Raw genomic sequence first — 22,491 nt, 5'->3', positions numbered from 1 at the left:
CACACAAGTGCACACTACACACAGACTTGCACAACCACAGTCTATTCACCACTCACTCCTCAACAGGTACACAGTGCGATGTGGTACACAGTATATTCACTTTTCACATTCACACCCATTTTATCAGGCCTGTCTGCCATTAGGGGCCTCTTCCCACACCTTTTTACACTGCCCGGAGTTGGGCTAGCTGATTACATTGACAGTGCCAGCACCACTCCCCTCAGCACCATGCCAGTGCCAGAATCCACCTGTCCTGTCCTGTCCTGTCCTGTCCTTGTCTGGCGCCATTGGCCAGCATTACATCCTCTCTCTCTACCTTTTGGCAGTACTAACCTTCTGGCACGGCAGACCCATGTACAGTATGTCACCTTTCTGCTTGACCAACTCATTTGATCTCTTTATCTCCATGACTCTCTCGTCTCTCACTGTTCTGACTGTTGGCAGAGGGGAAGGTCTCTCATGCCAAACCTGACGGTCCCCCTCTCTATTTCTCTCCCTCTTTCCCTCACTCTCTCTCTCTCTCTATCTCTTTTTTTCTTCCCTCACTCCAGGGTGCCCAGGTGACGTGTTTGGTGGAGTCGTGTCCGCCGGTGGAGTGCCAGAGGCCTGTGAAGCTAAAAGGAGCATGCTGCCCCGTGTGTTACAACCAGGGAGAGGAAGCGGCCAGCAACAGCCATACCCAGACAGGGAAACAGGCACCGGGTAGCCACCAGTATGTATAACGTCTCAGGGGCCACCGTGTATACACACAGAGGGAGAGACCCTGACGGTGTGCTTACTTTACAGCCACCTGCACCCAATTGCCTCGTTTTCTATTCGTTTTTTTTTTTTTTTTTTTTTACAAAAATCATTATTTTTTTTTTTTAATTGATTTTGATTGTCATGTCTCCATGGCCAACTAACTGCTGGAGGCTTGGTTTCAAATCCACTGGCAACGGGAGAGCAGTCACTATTAATCTGCTTCCTTCTGGAACGAATGAATAAATGGATAGATGGACAGATGGACAACCCCTCTTCCTGGCCCGGGGCCTCCCAAACAGGGCCTCAGAGAGTCTCTGATCTGAAGTGTTACCCCACCACTGCATTTGAAGGCCCCACAAAACACCTGAAACAAATGTGTGGTGTGAAGAGGAGGGAATGTCACTGCAGCCGCGCAGGAAGGGGAAGTAGGTCGGCCATGTTGTCTCACAAAGCTTTCTCAGGTTAGAGATGCCGAAAAAAAAACTGGTGCTATTTGTCCCCTTTATCTTAACGATTTAGTCACTAAAAACTTCAAAGTATTGTTTTTGTTTTGTTTGTTTTTTAACAATATGCAAAGCAACATATACACTCATTATGTGCCTTCTCATCTTTTAAAAAAATTGCATTTGAGATAACATTTTTTTATTTGCTCGAAATACATTTTATGTACAAAATGACTTCTGCTTTTACAAAATGTTTATGGTGCTCTATAACATATTCTAAAAACCGGTATGTATTTCTCCCTTTTGTATCACCTGCTTACATATGAAGATAATGTGAAGCCCTACAAAAACTTTTGTAATGCAAAGATGTCTACTGATTATTACCTTGTTATCACATCTGTCTCCAATGGCAACTGTTGGGGAACTGAATAACATCTGGTATTTAGATATGTTATCTCCCCAAGGCCATGTCAACACTTTTATCAAATTGAGGGAGGTTGGTTGGAACTGGGGCTTGGGGTTGGGTTTGAGGCGGGGATGTTCTCTTTTGGCCTAACCACTTCTTACTGGAAGGCATAATGCATTTTTATCTCTCAAGATGTAATGCTTTTTTCACACTCCCATGTTGTAAAAGCAGTGAAAAGCCATTTGTTACCACTATAGAGATGGAGTAGTTTTTGTCCCGACTTTTTCAGTTCGCCTACTCCCTCAGTGCCTACTGCAAACCTACCACAGCAGTTTTCTCAGTCTTACCCGTAGTTGACCCCTCTACCCCTCTGTCCAGCATTAACCCATACTCAAAAGTAGACATTGTAGGACTGCAGCCATACCACTTTACTTTAACGATCTGGTGCTCTCATAACCCAATCCACAGCTTTTCAGCTCCAGTTTACAGGACACTCACTTACATGCATTCCTTTCCTCATTCCCCAGCACTCCGTCAATATGATGTTGTAACCATTCTCCTCTGTGTGCTGGAGAGAGTGTGTGTGACCAATCATCCGTTTTTTTCTGGCGGCTCCTCGGAGCGTCTCTTTAGTGTTAACGTGGGTGATAAACCTCGCCTGGCTCTCATCTCTTAGGTACCCTGGGAGACGATGGAGATGGAGGTGACGTCATTTGGCCGGGTGTGCGAGGAGCAGACTTTGACCTCTCTGACCCACACTCCGATCTAATGGAAGCCAGATGGGAGGGGAGGGGGAACGGGAGAGGATGCCAATCAAATATCTGGCGCTGCTTTATTTCTGGAGGCTGTCTATTGTTAGTAATCAGCCAACAGAGTGTGTCCCGTTGACAGACACACACACATACAGGCCCATATACCAGTCACTCAGCCCCTTGTGATGGTCCACTCTGCTCAAACAGTGATTCATAGTTATCTTCTGCATTATCTTTGTGTTGTCATGGTGATGTGCTCAGAATGTCCCAGAAATCAGATACAGTATGTACAGTATGCTGGAGGTGTTTGGGGTTTCTCCAAGAATGTCAAAGCAATCATGTGATGGTGGTGGAGCCTCATAGCAATGTTGGCACATTGGTATCAAACCACATGGATATTTCCTGCTTTTGTGTTGTAGACCTTTACAGTTTCATCTCCTTCAGTGTTTTAACCTTTTCTTTTCTCCTCCCTGTAATTTCCTCTGGGTACCTTTGTTTTTACTCCTGCTCCAGTGTGTGTGTGTGTGTGTGTGAATGTGTGTGTGTGTGTGTATGCATGGACTCCCAGGGTTTGGCTCCCCCCTTTTTTATTTTCATTCTAACCCCTCATCTTAGTGGTCTCTCTTTTGTTCCCCAAACCCACCACTGTCCCCAGAATGCACTGCTCTGCAAGACTGAACATGCTTTGCCTACACTGTCCCAACGTCAGTGGTCAAAGTGGATACCTATCTGACAATTGTATTGTAAGTTTGCCAAAGAATTGTTTGCACTGTAATGTATGCCTCTCTACAATAATAATAAAAAAATAGGCCACATTTGAAATACACAACCACAATGTTTGTTTCTGGCCTGTTATTTCCCGAGTGGATGCTGCTTCTCCCTTTAGATATGTTTCCAAACCATCTCCGTGTGGGTAAACATGTACAATACTGCCTCATGTAAAGAAGATTGATAATCGAGTTGTATGTCTCAAAACAGATGTGACCTAACCCAGTTTTTCCCCAATGCTAGCAATCCTGTACTGTTATACTGTGTACAGCCATTCCTCATGGTGATATGGATTTTAGACTTGAATGGAAAACAAAAGTAAGTCATGTTTAATGAATACTTATTGTCATGGAAACCATATCCCCTGTGTGACTAAGGGAAATCTGTCTGTGGGAACTGTGTTGTGGCATTGTGGAGTTAAACAGACCCAGATGTTCTGTGTGTTTACTAGTTGGAGAATGGCTGTGCTTCATTTAATTTCTCTCTAGATTGGTCTGTAGAATGATAGAATTGTTCTCTTTTGGGACCTACCAACGTCTTTGGTTACCTCATCTATAGGGACAGTTGTTTTCCCTGACCAGCTTCACTCTTGTGTGGGAACGAACAATGTCTTTTGATACCTGATGTAATTATAGATTTAGTCACATCCTCATTGTAAACCCCTTTGTGTGGTGCACAGATGTGTTGTTTTCAGGATGTGAAATGAGTGTTGTAAACAGACCAACAAGGATCAGAAAGCTTTGTTAACCAAACAGGAGACGGCTGGTGTTTACTGAATGTCTCCTTCCATTGATCATCAAACATTAGTAATGTTATGCATCATCATCATGCCATGGGTGCTTTTTGAAAGTTTTTGTGTGGAAAAGTCTGTCTCAGATGTACCTCGGGTAAAAAAAAAAAAAAAAAAAACACGATCTTTTCAACCAAAGTGTTCACTTGAAAGGACTTTTATTTTCAAGTAGGATGTCTGATGCAATGGTTTATTGTAGCTCTTACAAAGATATCCCAAATATTGTCTCAGGATTATGTCTTCAGCAGTCTGTCCCTGACCCTGGAACAAATAGTCCTACACCACTGTTCAAAGGTTTGGGGTCACTTAGAAATGTCCTTGTTTTCCATGAAAACATACATGAAATGAGTTGCAAAATGAATAGGAAATTTAGTCAAGACATTGACAAGGTTATAAATAATGATTTTTAATTTAAATAATAATTGTGTCCTTCAAACTTTGCTGTCGTCAAAGAATCCTCCATTTGCAGCAATTACAGACTTTTGGCATTCTAGTTGTCAATATGTTGAGGTCATCTGAAGATATTTCACCCCATGTTTCCTGAAGTATCTCCCACAAGTTGGATTGGCTTGATAGGCACTTCTTACGTACCGCCAAGCTCAATAGAGTTGAGATCCGGTGACTGTGCTGGCCATTCCATTATAGATAGAATACCAGCTGACTGCTTCTTCCCTAAATAGTTATTGCATAGTTTGGAGTTGTGCTTTGGGTCGTTGTCCTGTTGTAGGAGGAAATTGGCTCCAATTAAGCGCCGCCCACCACCAAAGCACCCCCAGACCATCACATTGCCTCCACCATGCTTGACAGATGGCGTCAAGCATTCCTCCAGCATATTTTAATTTTTTCTGCGTCTCACGAATGTTCTTCTTTGGGATCCGAACACCTCAAACTTAGATTTGTCTGTCCATAGCACTTTTTGCCAATCTTCCTCTGTCCAGTGTCTGTTCTTTTGCCCATCTTAATCTTTCTTTTTATTGGCCAGTCTGAGATGGCTTTTTCTTTGCAACTCTGCCTAGAAGGCCAGCATCCCGGAGTCGCCTCTTCACTGTTAACGTTGAAACTGGTGTTTTGCGGGTACTATTTAATGAAGTTGCCAGTTGAGGACAGGCGTCTGTTTCTCATACTAGACTCTCTAATGTACTTGTCCTCTTGCTCATTTGTGCACAGGCGCCTCCCACTCCTCTTTCTATTCTGGTTAGAGCCAGTTTGCGCTGTTCTGTGAAGGGAGTAGTACACAGCGTTGTACGAGATCTTCAGTTTCTTGGCAATTTCTCACATGGAATAGCCTTCATTTCTCAGAACAAGAATAGACTGATGCGTTTCAGAAAAAAGTTATTTGTTTCTGGCCATTTTGAGCCTGTAATCGAACCCAAAAATGCTGATGCTCCAGATACTCAACTAGTCTAAAGAAGGCCAGATGTATTGCTTCTTTAATCGGCACAGCAAGTTTCAGCTGTGCTAATATAATTGGAAAAATGATTTTCTAATGATTAATTAGCCTTTTAAAATGATAAACTTGGATTAGCTAACACAACGTGTCATTGGAACACAGGAGTGATGGTTGCTGATAATGGGCCTCTGTATGCCTATGTAGATATTCCATTAAAAACCTTCTGTTTCCAGCTACAATAGTCATATACAACATTAACAATGTCTACACCGTACATTATTTCTGATAAATGTTATGTTATTTTAAAGGACATTTCTAAGTGACCCCAAACTTTTGAACAGTAGTGTACATTGGGATTACAATTTATTCATATTGAGAAAGTAGTGAATGAATGAAAAGTTCTCCATGATGCTGAACCATGACGGAGTATTAATCAAACAAGCTCCTGTCTTGACATGCAGCAGTCTGCTTGGTGTCCACTTCTGGCCTATTCGCTGAGGCTTGTCTGAACCGGGTGAACCCTCTTTCTCTCTCTCCTCTCACTCCCCGTCTTTCTCTCTCTCCTTCTCCAATTGTCCCTCTTTTTTTTCTCCTTCTTTCTCTCTATTCCTGGCTGCTTGTCAAGAGGGTCTCATCCTTGTCCTACCTCTGGTGGAAGCTCCTCACACAGCCATGGAGACTGGAGGGAGGAATGTAGGAAGGAAATTGGAGGTGGAAATGAGGTTTCCAGTGGCGGGCCGGATAAAAGGCCTCCTCTTCCCAGTCAGGAAAAGCTATTATCACCATAACAACATGGAATCACCACTCCACGGCCGGCCTGGGGTGACGTCCTCAGAGGTAGTCATCAGATAGGGAGAACCCTAGAGGGCATGTTGGAGGGAGGATGGGGGGTGTAGTCTTTCTCTCCCATTTCCCTCCATAGTCTAGTCTTTCGTGTATCTCCCCTACTCCTTGCTGGCACTGAAGCCTCTCTCCTGGTCACTCAGCATTGAGCGAAAGCCCAGTGTTGATTTTGGAGGGAAGCAAGAGGGTGGACGGGGTGTGATTATGTAAGAGAAGTGCTGTAGGTGTTCCAGGTCCTGCTCCAGTCCAGACATAGGCAGACGGTGTGAAGCAGACAGACAGACCTACAGACCCTCCCCAGCATTCAGCTGCACAGACCCTGGTCTCCACCATCTCTACTCTACTTTCTTAGTCAAGACCTGGAATTTCATTTGGAAGACTCTGTTTCTGTGTTGCATTCTCTCTGGCCAAGGTGGGGAGTTTCCCCCCTCCCTCCCTCTCCCCTGGAACGTCAATTACATTTTCTGACAAGATGAAAGGGAGAACTCTGGGTCCTGCTGTAAGCTTCAAAGAAGTGGGATATATCATTGGTTGTCATCCAGTGAAAGCCTTTTTCAAAATTGCACGCAACCCTTCTGAAGTAGGTACATGTAGGTACAGTATAGGCAGTGGTGCAAAAAGTACCCAATTGTCATACTTGAGTGAAAGTAAAGATACCTTAATAGAAAATGACAACAGTAAAAGTGAAAGTCACCCAGTAAATACTACTTCAGTAAAAGTCTAAAAGTATTTGGTTTTAAATATACAGTACATTCGAAAAGTATTCAGACCCCTTGACTTTTTCCAAATTTTTTTACTTTACAGCCTTATTCTAAAATGGATGAAATTGTTTTTTCCCTCATCAATCTACACATAATACCCCATAATGACAAAGCAAAAACAGTTTTTTCTTTTTGCAAATGTAGTAAAAAATAAAAAACTTCAATATAACATTTAAATAAGTATTCACACCCTTTACTCAGTACTTTGTTGAAGCACCTTTGGCAGCAATTACAACCTGGAGTTTTCGTGGGTATGATGTCACAAGCTTGGCACATCTGTATTTGGGGAGTTTCTCCCATTCTCTGCAGATCCTCTCAAGCTCAGTCAGGTTGGATGGAGAGTGTCGCTGCACAGCTATTATACTTTCCAAATGCACTGTACTTAAATATCAAAAGTACATGTAATTGCTCAAATATACTTTAAAAAAGCTAAAGTATGAATCATATCAAATTCCTTATATTAACCTACCAGACGGCACCATTTTATTTACGGATAGCCAGGGGCACACTCCCAACACTCAGACATCACGGAGCATTTGTGTTTAGTGAGTCAACCAGATAACCAGGCATGTTCTCTTGATATCATGCTTTCAGAAAGTATTCATACCCCTTTACCTTTTTCCAAATGATGTTTTGTTACAGCCTGAATTTAAAATTTATGAAATTTTGATATTTTAATCTGGCTGACACACAATAACCCATAATATCAAAGTGGATTTTATTTTTTTAAATATGTAGAAATGTATTAAAAATGAAACGCTGAAGTGTTTTGAGTCCATTGACAATTTTAGCATGTAAATCTTGGTGGGGCAAACCCCCAATTTGTTTTTAGATGCATGCCACAAAGCCACTACACACCACTGAACAATATATTAATTGCACTATAACGGTGAAAAATGGTGCCCACAAACTGTTAGGGCCTACAGAAAGCTGTCCCAAACAGCAGAGCTTTACTTTCAGCACCATGGAGTGAATGTCACGTCCTGACCTTAGTTCCTTTTTTATGTCTCTGTTTGAGTTTGATCAGGGCGTGAGTTGGAGTGGGCATTCTATGTTTGTATTTCTGTGTTTGGCCTGGTATGTTTCCCAATCAGAGGCAGCTGTTTATCGTTGTCTCTGATTGAGAACCATACTTAGGCAGCCTGTTTTCCCACTATGATTTGTGGGTAGTTGTTTTCTGTCTTTGTATTAGTTACCAGGCGGAACTGTTTCGGTTGTTCTTTTTGTTTACTTTGTATTGTGGTGTTCAGTTGAATAAATGTATTATGGACACTTACCACGCTGCGTATTGGTCTAAAATTTCATACTCCTCGTCAGAAGAGGAGTTACAGTGAATGCTTACCACCGCTACACCTGGCTATCAGCGGAGCCTTGTCTGGCAGCGAAACAGTTCATTCAGCCTCATTTACTCCCTTTTAAAAAACATAGCTGATATGGCTGACTTGCTTAAACAAATGTGGTTTCTACTGACAATTGAGGTGTTCAAACTATGGCATAAGGGAACGATGAGCGGATAAGAGGCAATCCGCAATTTCGATTAAGACATTTATTGAGCCAGCTAAGATGGATGTAGTCAATATCACTATTTGTTCAGCACTTTTGAAAAGTCCAGTGACAGAATTCATAATATGGGCCATTCTTACAGTGTTCTCCCTGTACACCAAGTCAGAACCGTAGGATAAATAAAGTGGGCGTATAAGCAGACAATGAAACCTCTTACAATATTTGATGATGACATTTCTCTAAAACAGGCTATAGGCTACATGTGCACCACCAAGTCAGAACAGTAGGCTAAGTTATGAGGGGAAAGGGACCAAATTATTAGGGTGAGGCACAAGCTACTAATAGCTTACTACACCACATACACGTTGTATTACTTTCTTAGCTACAGTATACATGTCTCCTTGGCCTATTACATAATTTTTGGACTGTTGTGCTGTGCTCACTTGAACAGGACGGTGGTGTGGCTGCCCTTCTTGTGGTCAAATTTTGTCATCAAACTTTGTCATCAAATTCTGGCATTCTCTGGATTTGTAATGCTAGCTAAGATTCTGAAGGTATGGTGTTGACATGATCAATCCAATCAAAGCTACGGTAGATATAATGTGATTTGACATAATTTTATCTGTAGCCAATGACCTTGAGCATTTTTGTATGGGCACTTCTAATGTAAGTCTATGGCAGCACCCAAGGGGCTTGAATCTTCGAGCTCTACCTGTAGATTTTGTGGCGACATAGTTTCCCCGTAAGTGACAGAACACTGAGCCAATCACGGCACAACTAGAGAACATTACCAACCCCTACGCTCCGTATTTTCTGCTGTCTGCCCCACCACCACAGAAAGTACTGAACTAGGCTGAAACACCTGCATTTTGGAACTGCCTTACTCAAAAAAGCAAAAAAGGAGACCATGTTTGTTTGCAGCTTTATTAACTCAATTATATATATTTTTTAATTGTTTGCAAACTGATATGGGATGCATATCAATGCCAAAAAAACATGCAAAACAGGCAACAAAAAATATATACAGTACCAGTCAAAAGTTTGGACACACCTACCTCATTCAAGAGTTTTTATTTTTACTGTCTTCTACATTGTACATTGTAGAATAATACTGAAGACATCAAAACTATGAAATCACACATATCGACTCATGTAGTAAGCAAAAAAGTGAAATCAAAATATATTTTATATTTGAGAATCTTCAACATAGCCAACCTATGCCTTGATGACAGTTTTGCACACTCTTGGCATTCTCTCAACCAGCTTCATGAGGAATGCTTTTCCAACAGTGTTGAAGGAGTTCCCACATATGCTGAGCATTTGTTGGCAGCTTTTCCTTCACTCTGTGGTCCAACTCATCCCAAACCATCTCAATTGGGTTAAGGTCAGGTGATTGTGGAGGCCAGGTCATCTGGTGCAGCACTTCATCACTCTCCTTCTTGGTCAAATAGCCCTTACAGTCTGGAGGTGTGTTGGGTCATTGTCCTGTTGAAAAACAAATGAATATCCCACTAAGTCCAAACCAGATGGGATGGCATATTACTGCAGAATGCTGTGGTAGCCATGCTGGTGAAGTGTGCCTTGAATTCTGAATAAATCACTGACAGTGTCAAGGGCAAAGCACCCCCACACCATCACAGCTCCTCCATGCTTCATGGTGAGAACCACACATGCTTTGATCATCCGTTCACCTACTCTTCACCTACTCTGCTCCTAACAAAGACAAGGCGGTTGGAACCAAAAATCTCAAATTTGGACTCATCAGACCAAAGAACAGATTTCCACTGGTCTAATGTCCAAAGCAGACATTGAATATTCCTTTGGGTATGGTGAAGTTATTAATTACACTTTTGATGGGGTATCAATACACTCGGTCACAGCAAAGTATCAGCTGTCCTTCCCTTACTCAGTTGACATAGAGGAAGGAAACCACTAAGGGAGTTTAATGGCTGTGACAAGAGAACACTGAGGATGGATCAACTACATTGTAGTTACTCCACAATACTAACCTAATTAAAAATACTTGAAAACATATACATCCTGTTTGCAACAAGGCACTAAAGTAATACTGCAAGAATATGGCAAAGCAATTAACTTTTTGTCCTGAATACAACGTGTTATGTTTGGGAAAAATCTAATACAACACATTACTGTAGTGGTGGCTGCATCGTGTTATGGTTATGCTTGTAATCATTAAAGACTGGGGAGTTTTTCAGGATAAAAAAAAATAAATGGAATGGAGCTAATCACAGGCAAAATCCTAGAGGACAACCTGGTTCAGTTTGCTTTCCACTAGACACCGGGAGATTAATTCACCATTCAGCAGGACAATAACCTAAAACACAAGGCCAAATCTACACTGGAGTTGCATACCAAGAAGACAGTGAATGTTGCTGGGTTGCCGATTTACAGTTTTGACTTAAATCTGCTTGAAAATCTATGGCAAGACCTGAAAATGGTTGTCTAGTAATGACCAACAACCAATTTGACAGAGCTTGAAGAATTGGACAATCCAGGTGTTGAAAGCTCTTAGATACTTTCCCAAAAACACTCATAGCTGTAATCGATGGCCAGGGTGTTTCTACAAAGGGAAAATGTCAGGGAAAATGTATGGAGCAAAAAGTACATTATTTTCTTTAGGAATGTAGTGAAGTAAAAGTTTTCAATTTTTTTTAAGTAAAGTACAGATACCCCAAAAAACTATTTTTACACCACTGAGTATAGGTATACAGTAACTATGTCGGTTTATGTCAGTGGGTCTGCTTTTGCACAGTAAGTGGACGAGATGAGACTCGGGGGAGAGGAGCACTTGTTAGCATTATATGGCAATGTACATTACTTTTTTTCCACTTCAGGCCTTGATTACATTTCCAGCTTTGTCACTCCTAATGTTAAAGTTATAGTAATTAGATTTACGTCTGAAACTGGAACCCAGAGGAGGGCTACATCTGATTCCTTCCCCCTGCCTCCCTCAGGATTGTCAGCCATATGAAAATGCCAACTATCTTTCCCTCGTCTATTAGCCCTAATTGCCTAAACAGAATGTATCCTGTAAACCGACCTGCAAAAATGGGTCCGTTTTCAACGAGGGGGAGAGTTCCGACATTAGATAAGATCATTCACTGAGCGATAGAGGTGATGAAGAGGAGGGAAAGATGTAGCGGTGGTGGGAGGTAGGAAAGGAGGAGGGCACCTAATCACCTGAAGTAATTGTCGCCGTTGAAAACAAACCTAATCTTGTCTGAGGCGTGACTGTGACTGACTTGCCCTGCATTCCTCTGCAGACTCCAACAGGGCTCAGTCTGCACCAGTAATAATCTCCTGCCTTCCAGGTAGAGCTCCTAATAAAGCTCTCCTTTCCTATGCCTGAAATGGCCTAATAGGCTCAGCAAGGGGAGGAAGGGGAGGCTCCATAAAACACAGACAGAGAACCTCTCCCTTCTGCAGCCCCAAAGGGGAGACGTCCGTCTACAGTACAGTACATAACCTTTCATCTCCAATCTGAAGGAATGTGAGATACTGGATGTATAAAGGAGATGTTGCTCTTTGTGGGAAATCTTGTGTTTTGAGGTGTGAGAATTGAAGAAAGGATGAGATTACCAAAATGGTTTGGAAGTGTCTCAGTTATTCAAACTAGTGTGAAGCTTTTATAAAAGGAATTCAGTTGATGTGCAAACACACGTCCCCTGTCCAAGCGTGATCCCCTGCCAGGAGGCTTGTGTTGTCAGATGATCAGTTATCAGACACAGAGTGTATTATTTGGGTTAGAGCGTGCCAGTAAACTAATACTGAAACTGGATCCTGTATCACCAACCCCTGGCTGCCAAACTCTGCAATATCACTAGAGTCAAGAAACATTGGATCCAATCTTCTCCCACGTGTTTTTCTATTGCAGCTCTCCTGTTGGCTTTTCCAGTTTGCTCTGATACTGATAACAGCAGGTGAAGATCAGTTCAGGAGATTAGCACGTGTATGTGTCAGGGAGAGATGTGTGTGTGTGTGTGTGTGTGTGTGTGTGTGTGTGTGTGTGTGTGTGTGTGTGTGTGTGTGTGTGTGTGTGTGTGTGTGTGTGTGTGTGTGTGTGTGTGTGTGTGTGTGTGTGTGTGTGCCTAGTTTTAAGATGGCTCCAAGGGATGGATTCTGCAGACTGGAAAAACACTCCTTCAGGAGATGACATCACTCCGAGGGTCAGGCAGGCTGATTTATGGTTGGCTGATGGTGCCTGGAAAAGGTAGCACACACACACACAAACACACACACACCGTCGTCCATTTAAACACTGATCCAGGTTTCTCAGGTCATTGGTCTTCACCCTCATTCCCAATTAAAGAGTTAAGTGCTAGGCTACATAAAACACTAATTCAGCTCAGCCCAAACGCTTACCTCTTGGACCACACTAGTTCGGAGCTGGTGTCAGTGAGGCATGGCTGCTTTTCCACATTTGCATTTGTGTATTATGACAGAACGACCCTCCCCACCCAACACATGCACACACACCTCCCCCAACATCTGGTGGTCCTTACCATGGTCCTGGAACATCAGTGTGTTTACTGAAGCTGACTGTGGTTGATTGTCTTGTCGACAGTCCAGGGGAGCAGAGATCTGTTTCATGCCGGGGAGTGAGAAGGCTGTTTGTACAGCCCATCTTTCTGTGGAAACATCTGCCTGCCTGCCAGTCTGCTAGCCAGACAGACACACACACCCCTATCTTCCATCTACACGGAAACACAGGAAAAGACAAGCCCTCAGGCGTCCCATAGCTCATGGAGAAACGAAGGAGCACCGTGTCATGTTTGGCACATCTCACCCATACACCACATCCAAACAAACACACACTACTGCCAGACAAACACCTGGACAGGATGGGAACCTGGGACGTGTGCATTGCCTCGGCTCTGCACTGTCCCCTTTCCACAGAGACAGCAGGTATCCTAGAGGTTAGAGCGTTAGGCCAGTAAGCAAAAGGTTGCTGGTTCACATACCACTGCTGATAAGATAAAAAAATATATATATATATATCTGTTGCTGTGCCCTTGAGCAAGGTTCTTAACTCTAATTGCACCATGGTGACCCTGCCTGTGACCCCACCCTGCAGTTGTCTCAGGAGATAGTTGGGATATGCAAAAAAATATATGCATTTTCATTACACAATTGTGTGTAACAGGACAAGTATAAGCACCTGCCAAATTATTACTATAAAAACAAGCGGGCAGGGTGTGCAAATGTCATGTTGGCTTGGAATGAGAACACGTTCTCCTCTGCAGGATTGGTCTGGGACCCGAGCCAAGTCTAACAATTAGGCCATGCAGTTCCTGACCATCTGGTCTGGTGGGCTGGTTGTGTGTCTGAGGAAGACCCCCCTACCCTTCCTCTGTCGGTCAGACACATGCTTCACAAACTCACAAACGCACACATACTCAATCACATCTGTATAGCACATACAGTAGATAAACACATGCACATACATGATACACACCCTCTCTCTCTTTCTCGCACACACTGGTGGGCCCCTCCTCATACTTATGTCTTAGCAGTCACACAAAGGGGGTTTGAGAGCAGAGGTGAACACTGGGGGTTGCTGTAGCAGTAAAAACCCACAGGCCCACCAGTGCAGTCTGTCACTGAGGCATCCTGGGGAATATAGATGAGTGACTGTACAGGCCTGAATCTGGGGCGCCGGAGCTGTGGAGTCAGAGGAATGATTATGTCATGAAATGCCAGATGTGTGTCTTAAAGTAGAGAGTGGTAAAGAGAGGAGTAGCCCCCTGATAAGGCAGTGACTAACTGTATACAGTGTTCTACTGTTAGTAAACATCCCCAAACATGTCTGTTTTCCCCACTTTCCAGCCCACGTGTTGTTATGGCACATCCTAGAAATGTGAGGAAAGTCATATGTCTGCTTTTCTGTTTATCTAGATCGCTGGTCACCTTCGGTCATCCTTTGAACAGCTATTGGCTTGACAGTTTTATAAAACAGGATCAGGGTTGAGTACTTTGCTACAGAAGAGGCTGTAGCCACAGTGGCACCTGATACTACACAATTTTAGCCTGCCCATTTCATAAGAGTGAGAGTGCTATGAAGAATCTAGCTGGAGGGGAGAGGGTCCCTGAATCATCCAGGAGAATAGCCTCTTACAGTGTGTCATTTAGGTGAATATAAGTGGCGTGTCATATATCACATTTCAGACCTAAAGCCAGGAAGCCAGGTGGAAAGTGACAGCAGGAACACACACACACACACACACACACACACACACACAGTATATGCTGTTCTTTGCACAAAGGCTAAAATCAGTATGACAGACGAGTTACAGCCCGTTGACTGGTTAGGGGCTATTAGGATCATGGAATACCACAGCTGATAAGGGGGTGTGGATTTGTGTGGATTTGACCTAGCCGTGCCAAGGGGTACCGCGAAAGAGAAAGAGCAGGGTCTCCTTTTCCAGATAGCATTCTGAGGTATCAGTGAATGGATGGCATATCCTGACATCAGACATGCAGATGGAAGTATGTAGTTTAAGCAAGTTGAAGCGTTGAACCGCTTCTTTGGTTGGGGCTAATTGTTACTGGGCATATTGAGTGGTGGTCTCTCCCTCTCTCAGCCGACAAAGGGTCAGTCTCACCGGTAGTATGTAAAAATATCTATTTCCATTGCTGGGTAAATAAATACGCTGTCGTATTTTGATGTCTGGTGACTACCGGTGGCGGGTTTAGGAACTGCTCTTCAGTGCCATTACACTGGCCCCTTCCAGACACAACTCCAGCCTAGGGCAATGTTTGAATTCTTTAAAAGTACATCCTTCCTTTTTCCCATTCTTGAGGTAAGTCAGTACCACGAGGAATTCATCAGATATTCACAATGCTTTTGGGAGCAATTAAAGTTAAGTGCCTTGATCAAGGGCACATCAACAGATTATTCACCTAGTGCTCTCAACCACTAGGCTACCTGCCGCCTATAGGGCTCTGGTCAAATGTAGTGCTCTTAAAAGTTTTTACCACCTCGTGGCAAAACATTTTAGTGGGCTCCCTCTTGACAGTGGAGAGAAACCTTTTGCAGTTGTATTGCTAATTTCCTGCAATTCTACTGATTTATGTTGACCAACAAAATCAATGTGGGCCCCCTGGAGGTCAGGGCCCTTGGTCACATGCACTGTGTAACCGGTTGGTATTCGGTCATGATTACGACAAGTTTAGATAGCTGGCTAGACTAACTACAAAATTAACAGTTGTTAGCTGACATGGCTAATTGAGTGACTATCAGTGACAGACATAACAAGATAAAAACGAATTACATATTTGTCACAAATAATCACAAATACGTAAATGAGACTTACTGGGTCTGGCAGGATACACACTTACTCGCTAACCAAACCGCTTGCCGCCTTTGCGCTCATGTTGATTTTGTACCCCCACACCAGACAAGATCAGGAAACACAGGTTGAACTATCAAAACAAAGTTTTATTATTATATTCATTTGGGGAAAGGTCGAAAAGCATTAAAAGTTTTTGGCAATTTAGCTAGCTAGCTTGTTGTTACTAGATAATTTGTCCTGGGTTATAAACATTGGGTTGTTATTTTACCTGAAATGCACAAGGTCCTCTACTCCCACAATTAATCCACAGATAAAACGGTAAACCAAATGAGTTTCTCTTCATCTCTCCTCCTTCCTTCAGGCTTTTTTTTTTCTTCTTTTGACTTTATATGGCAGTTGGCAACTAACTCCAACCGACTGGAGTGTGGACGTCAGCTCATCTTTCAATCACCCACAAGGGTATATGTTCCTAAAAACCAATGAGGAGATTTGAGAGGCAGGACTTGCAGCCGGTTGAGCGTCACAAATAGAACCAAGTTCTATTTTAGCGCCTGGCCACGCAGATGCTAGCAGCAGTTGGGGGGAATGACTGAATAACATGTATGTGTATGTTTATTTAACAACGTACGTGACGTGTCCGGTCTGGTCAGCATGTTAGACTACATTACCCTGCCCTGATCACAGTCAACACACGTCGAGCCTATTTAAGAATTAATATAAATCAAAATCAAATCAAATTGTATTTGTCAAATATATCACTATTGTATTCATCCCATCAATTCCCATTATTAAAGTGGCTGGAGTTGAGTAATGGAATATAACAGAATAACAGAATAAAATACACAACCACACACAATTTGAGTTTCAAAAGTGTGGAACTGCTCTCATATAGGCCAAGGCCTAACAAAAAAGGATGTATTTCAAAACAGAGCCCATGTCCTCATTTATTTGCCCGTTCGCTTTTTCTTTGCCCGTTAATTCGGAAGAAGTGGGACACTTTTTGCATTTCCGTCTTCTGTAACCTCTTTCAGTGTGCAGTCCCCCAGATAAATGCCAAAGCAAATTCAGAAAATGACCACACAGACTTTTTACTTCAGTTTATTTTGTAAATATTTTCCCAACACTATTTTCTTAAAACTTCATTGTCTACTAGGTCTACTACACCCGTTGTATTCAGCAATGTTATTGATTTGATTTACTAGGGGGTAACTAGCCCCCCCTAAGAACAATATCTAATTGCTGACACAAAAAAAGCCATGTTTGGGGGGTAAATGGTATGTGGAGGAAGGTCACGCTTAGGCGAATACACTATAAAGGGAAATAAATAGCTGCAGTTTACACTTTTTTAGCTATTTTTTAAGTACGCGGGGGGGCATTTTCCCCGGTAGAAGATTATAGCATACGGTTTCCTAGAAGTGTGTTAAAATCTATTTAATCAGTTTTATTTAGAAATGATTTAGTATGTAATACTTCAAAGCTAAGTCCAGTTGCTGAGTCTAGTTTAATTATATGGGGGTAATGGTGTTGCACATGTCACTATTAGTATCCGCACTATGAGGAGACTTGATGTAAAGTCCCTCTTTTTTATCGCACCTGTACATACATTTTCTTTGTTCTTCTTTGTTGTTCCTTTTCCGTACAGTCCATTATGTACAATTACACTAAATATTATGGGAATAATGCAAGATTTTAAAGCAGTCTTTAAAATGACATTCAGGAGGAAAAGGTTTTCAATTGTTGTTTTTAATTCAGATTTTTTTTTTTTTTTGTGGAACATAATATTGGAATTGGAATAGAACTAATACAATTAATTAACAATGGAATATAACATTTAATAACAATAAATCATAACTTAACTAATTCAGTGTAACATTGATGTTGCAACTATTATGCTCTACTATTGCGCAATTCTAATTTGTACATAAAAATCGTACCAACATTTGGAGCAAGTGTAGGCTGCAGGGTGGAGGTTGTGGCGGAGGTAGATGTGGTGGAGGTAGAGGTAGTGATGGCGGCGGTAGAGCTGGTGGCCGTATCGGCAGAGTTGGCAGGGGCGGCGGTAGAGCACTGTGGTTGAATGGATTCTTTGCACTGAAAATAAACAACAAAAACAATACATTGGTGTTAGTGCAATAAACACGTTCTACCAAGTACATGCTGCTTCTGCTACTTTTTTAAATTGAAATTACTTTTTCTTATGGGCTCAGGCACCCCTATAACGGCCACGAAGTCCGCCCACTGGCCCGGAAGGCCTCCACTCCTCTCTTCACACTGGCCACCTTTTTATAGGCCTTTGCGAAGAGGCCAACCATTTGGTATATACCTATCTATTTCCCAGGATGGGTCGTCATCCACTGATCTGCTCCCCTGTTGGAAAAGGCCTTCAGACCCTTGGAGACGGTAGGGTCTAATGGCTGCATCTTGTGCAGTGGGGTGGCAGAGTGATACCTGGCCTCTTGCTGTAAGAACAACCTCCTTATGGAAGTGGTGCCCATCGAGGATGTGGGGTTCCTCAGGGATGCATGTGTTTTGTGTTTTGTCTTACAGGAATTATATACACATGAGGAGAAAGTCTCTACCTATCGTCTGTCTGATTCCCAGTTCGTCCACTAGATGGAGATCACATGACTTCTCTTGGCCACTTGAAATCAGATGCATCTGGTTTGGGTAGTGAGTCACCGTGCCACAATGGCTGAACGGATTTTCAACCCCCCAAACTCAGGCCCTGTACTGGGCCCAAGACGACCACTCAGAGTTTAACAGGTACTTTACACCATATATTACCTTATGAGTAATGGAATAATGAATGAATTACTGTCTCAAATGTTGTAATATTATTACAGTTACTTTTTCAAGTAACCAATATAGTACTTTCAGGCGCACATCTCTACCGGCTTGTTATATATATATTTTTAAAGCCTTGTCTCATGCTAGTGTTATTCATGCTGTAGGCTAACTTAAAGCTGAAAATCTAAAAATTCCTAGTGGAAATGCTCCCATTATTTTTTGTTAACCGAGGAGAAGAGAAAAACATTTTAGTCAAATGCAATCTCTGCAAAGGCAGCATTGATCTCTTCGTCCAGAAACACCACATCGAAGCTGAAAAAGCATCTGGTGGTCGTCCACAAATGCACAAAGCTGGTAGCGAAAGATCCAGAAATGCGTGAAAGAGAAATCTATACACATTATGGAAATTTACAAAGACGCATAGATAATATTTAGAGTGTTCTAATGAAATGTACATTCAGACAATCAACATTTCTGATAAATTCAATTCAAAATGGCAAGAATGTGAGGGAGTAGGGAGACTCCCCTTGCAGGTTTTGAACACAGGCCACCAGCATCAATGTCCAAATGAGGTCAATTTCTAAGGGATGTGCTTATTGGGCCAGGGATGCAGCCAACATTGTGTAGTTAGGCCCCGTCCAGAAGAAACCCTAACCCCTCCTCCCTACGCACTTGTGCAGATTTGAAACAACTTTGATAGGTGTAAGCAATAGTGTGAAAGCAAGTGGAAGTGAAACCTTTTTATTGATCATAGGGATTCAGGAGTATCATTAAAACAGATGAATATGCCCAACCAACATTACACAACTATATAAAAACTATACATTAATTTGTAGACAAACTGGAATTTGACAACCAAACACAATTCAATATCACTTTTGCAATACAGTAAACTCCAATTTGAACTGTGTTGTGTTTTTAAATGGTTAAAAGCACAGTGATAACACAGTGATAACACATGGTCCTGTCGTACATACCTACACGTACGCTACGGTCACAAGACGCAGGCCTCCTAACTGTCCCTAGAATTTCTAAGCAAACAGCTGGAGGCAGGGCTTTCTCCTATAGAGCTCAATTTTTATGGAATGGTCTGCCTGCCCATGTGAGAGATGTAGACTCGGTCTCAACCTTTAAGTCTTTATTGAAGACTCATCTCTCCAGTGGGTCATATGATTGAGTGTAGTCTGGCCCAGGAATGTGAAGGTGAATGGAAAGGCTCTGGAGCAACAAACAGCCCTTGCGGTCTCTGCCTGGCAGGTTCCCCTCTCTCCACTGGGATTCTCTGCCTCTAACCCTATTACAGGGGCTGAGTCACGCCCTCTAGTGGTGTGGGGGCTGTGCTTTTGCAAAGTGGGTGGGGTTTTATCCTGCCTGTTTGGCCTTGTCCGGGTGTATTGCTGTTTTCAACAGTAGGAGCGGTAGAGATACTATGAATGATCGGCTATGAAACGCCAACTGACATTTACTCTTGAGGTGCTGACCTGTTGTACCCTCGACAACCACTGTGATTATTATTATTTGACCATGCTGGTCATTTATGAACATTTGAACATCTTGGCCATGTTCTGTTATAATCTCGACCCGACACAGCCAGAAGAGGATTGGCCACCCCTCATAGCCTGGTTCCTCTCTAGGTTTCTTCCTAGGTTCTGGTCTTTCTAGGGAGTTTTTCCTAGCCACCGTGCTTCTACACCTGCATTGCTTGCTGTTTGGGGTTTTAGGCTGGGTTTCTGTACAGCACTTTGAGATATCAGCTGATGTAAGAAGGGCTTTATAAATAAATTTGATTTAGATGATAACAACCAGAAATCAGACATTGTTTTTCCATTGGAATTTGGTTGTGCTTTAATACTGACCAAAAATATACTGAACAAAAATACAAGGTGCACCTGTGTAATGATCATGCTGTTTAATCAGCTTCTTGATATGCCACACCTGTCAGGTGGGTAGATTATCTTGGCAAAGGAGAAATGTTCACGAACAGGGGTGTAAACAAATTTGTGCACAACATTTGTTAGAAATAAGCTTTTTGTGCCTATGGAACATTTATGGGATCTTTTATTTCAGCTCATGAAACATGGGACCAATACTTCACATGTTGTTTATATTTTTGTTCAGTATAAATGGTTGAAAGCATAGTGATAACACATTGGGAATTCAACAAACATCTGGCTGTCTTTTTAAGCGGGTGAATAAAGTTTGAAATCTCTTAATCAATGTCTCAAACAAATATTATCCACATTTCCACTTGGAAATTACCTGGTGTGCCCAGTGGGTACAGTGCACTGTATTCCAAGGCTGTATTGACTTGTGGGTCAGGGGTCAATTTGAGATTCAGCAATATTCACTATATCACCCAATATAATCACACTTTGCTTCGTAGTAAGCAGCTGCTTGGTCTTTCTGTTGGATAGCTCCCCTTTGGCACCAAATACTTTTTACTGAAAAGACTGGTTAGTGCAAATCATCCAATGGAACAAGTGAATGCTTATTTGCATTTTAGAGATTTTTAAGAGAGATGAGATCTGTCCTAAAGAAATACATTTAATTTAAAGACAGATAGCGCACAATTGACCCAGCATTGTCCGGGTTAGGGGAAGGTTTGGCCGAGGGGGCCTTACTTGGCTCATCGCGCTCTAGCGACTCCTAGTGGCAGGCTGGGCGCCTGCAAGCTGACTTCAGTCGCCAGTTGAACAGTGTTTCCTCCAACACATTGGTGCGGGCGGGTGTTCAGAAGCTCAGTTTGGCGGGTCATGTTTTGGAGGACGCATGACTCGACCTTCACCTTTCCTGAACCCATTGGGGAGTTGCAGCGATGAGACAAGATCGCAATTGGATATCATGAAATTGGGGAGAAAAGGGAGTTAAAAACAAATTGCCAATGATATGCACAGAGGAGCATAATATGAAAATAATATTTCCATAGACTTGTAAAAACACATTGGAATTCAGAGCAATCTCGAAAACATATTTTCAATGCTGAATGTAACAGTCACTATTGGACTCCCTGATTAACCATGTTATCATCACCCACAGTAGTTTGAGGCAATCTCTACCTATTCCCATCTTCACATGGTGAACAAGGAGCCATTCTGGATCCATCATTGGAGTGACCAAAGGGTAGATGTACTTCCTGCCCAGGCATCACAGGTCCTCCAGGATCTTCCTGAAGTGGTTCCTGATCTTGACCCCAATGAAGGCGTACAGGATGGGGTTGAGGCAGCAGTAGAAGTAGACCACGCTCCTGGTGGTGGTGAGGGTGGTGAGGATGACCTTCCCCACCTCACACTCCCTCTGTTGGAACAATGCCACTGTGTGGTAGAGCAGGGACACATTGTATGGCAGGTGACACACAATGAAGACCACCATCACAGCTAGGACCACACGCACTGCCTTAAGTGAGAGAAGATACAACAAGATACACTTAATTGACCCTATAAGAAACATTGACTGTATTCTTATAATTAAACATTCTAATTCTATGACTGGAACTTTGGTGGATACTGGAACTTTGTGCCTATGGGTGCTGTTGGGCCCTGGGCAGGGTCCAGATGATGCTGGCATAACAGAAGACCATGACCAGGAGGGGCAGGAAGAACCCCATGGGCACCTGCAGGTTGGCCAGTTTTATGACGGTCATAAAATACCTTACAGGAATTTTCTCTCCTTTGGCATGCAGCATTGAGGGGAAAGAACCCTTTGTTACAAAGAGATACTTCCCGCTAAAACTCCAACATCCAAAAATGGAAGATGAAACAAAATATCTAACACAAAGAATGTGGGAAATGGTCGGGAGGGCCTTAAAAAACAATGATGTCAAGTAATGTATTGTTTTGTGACATCATTAAAGATGTTATAACAGAAACATTGTAACTTTAAGAGCATTCACAATGTATATATATATATATATATATCTAAATGTTGTAAAACGTATATGATTAAATATGAAAGAATTTGTTAGAAGATGAAATGTGATTTTAGTCTTCTAAATGAG

At 42.4% G+C, this 22,491-nt stretch overlaps 1 protein-coding gene and 1 pseudogene across 3 annotated transcripts in view; one reads left to right on the top strand and one right to left on the bottom strand.

Annotated features, from left to right (window-relative positions):
• LOC110505382 (peroxidasin) overlaps positions 1 to 3,177 on the top strand; it is an 89,973-nt gene extending 86,796 nt beyond the window's left edge. For all 3 annotated transcript variants that reach the window (XM_021584564.2, XM_021584563.2, XM_036962301.1), the window contains one exon: positions 552 to 3,177. In XM_021584564.2, coding sequence (XP_021440239.2) covers positions 552 to 722 — 171 coding nt within the window. In that variant the 3' untranslated portion in view covers positions 723 to 3,177. The remainder of the gene's footprint in view (positions 1 to 551) is intronic.
• Positions 2,263 to 22,137, bottom strand: LOC110504193 (annotated as a pseudogene).
• Positions 22,138 to 22,491: the final 354 nt, after the last annotated feature.

This window comes from Oncorhynchus mykiss, chromosome 25, assembly GCF_013265735.2.
Source record: "Oncorhynchus mykiss isolate Arlee chromosome 25, USDA_OmykA_1.1, whole genome shotgun sequence".
In the NCBI taxonomy this organism is placed as follows: domain Eukaryota; kingdom Metazoa; phylum Chordata; class Actinopteri; order Salmoniformes; family Salmonidae; genus Oncorhynchus; species Oncorhynchus mykiss.
Note: the sequence above shows the minus strand (reverse complement) of the source record. Positions and strands in the feature narration are given on the sequence as shown.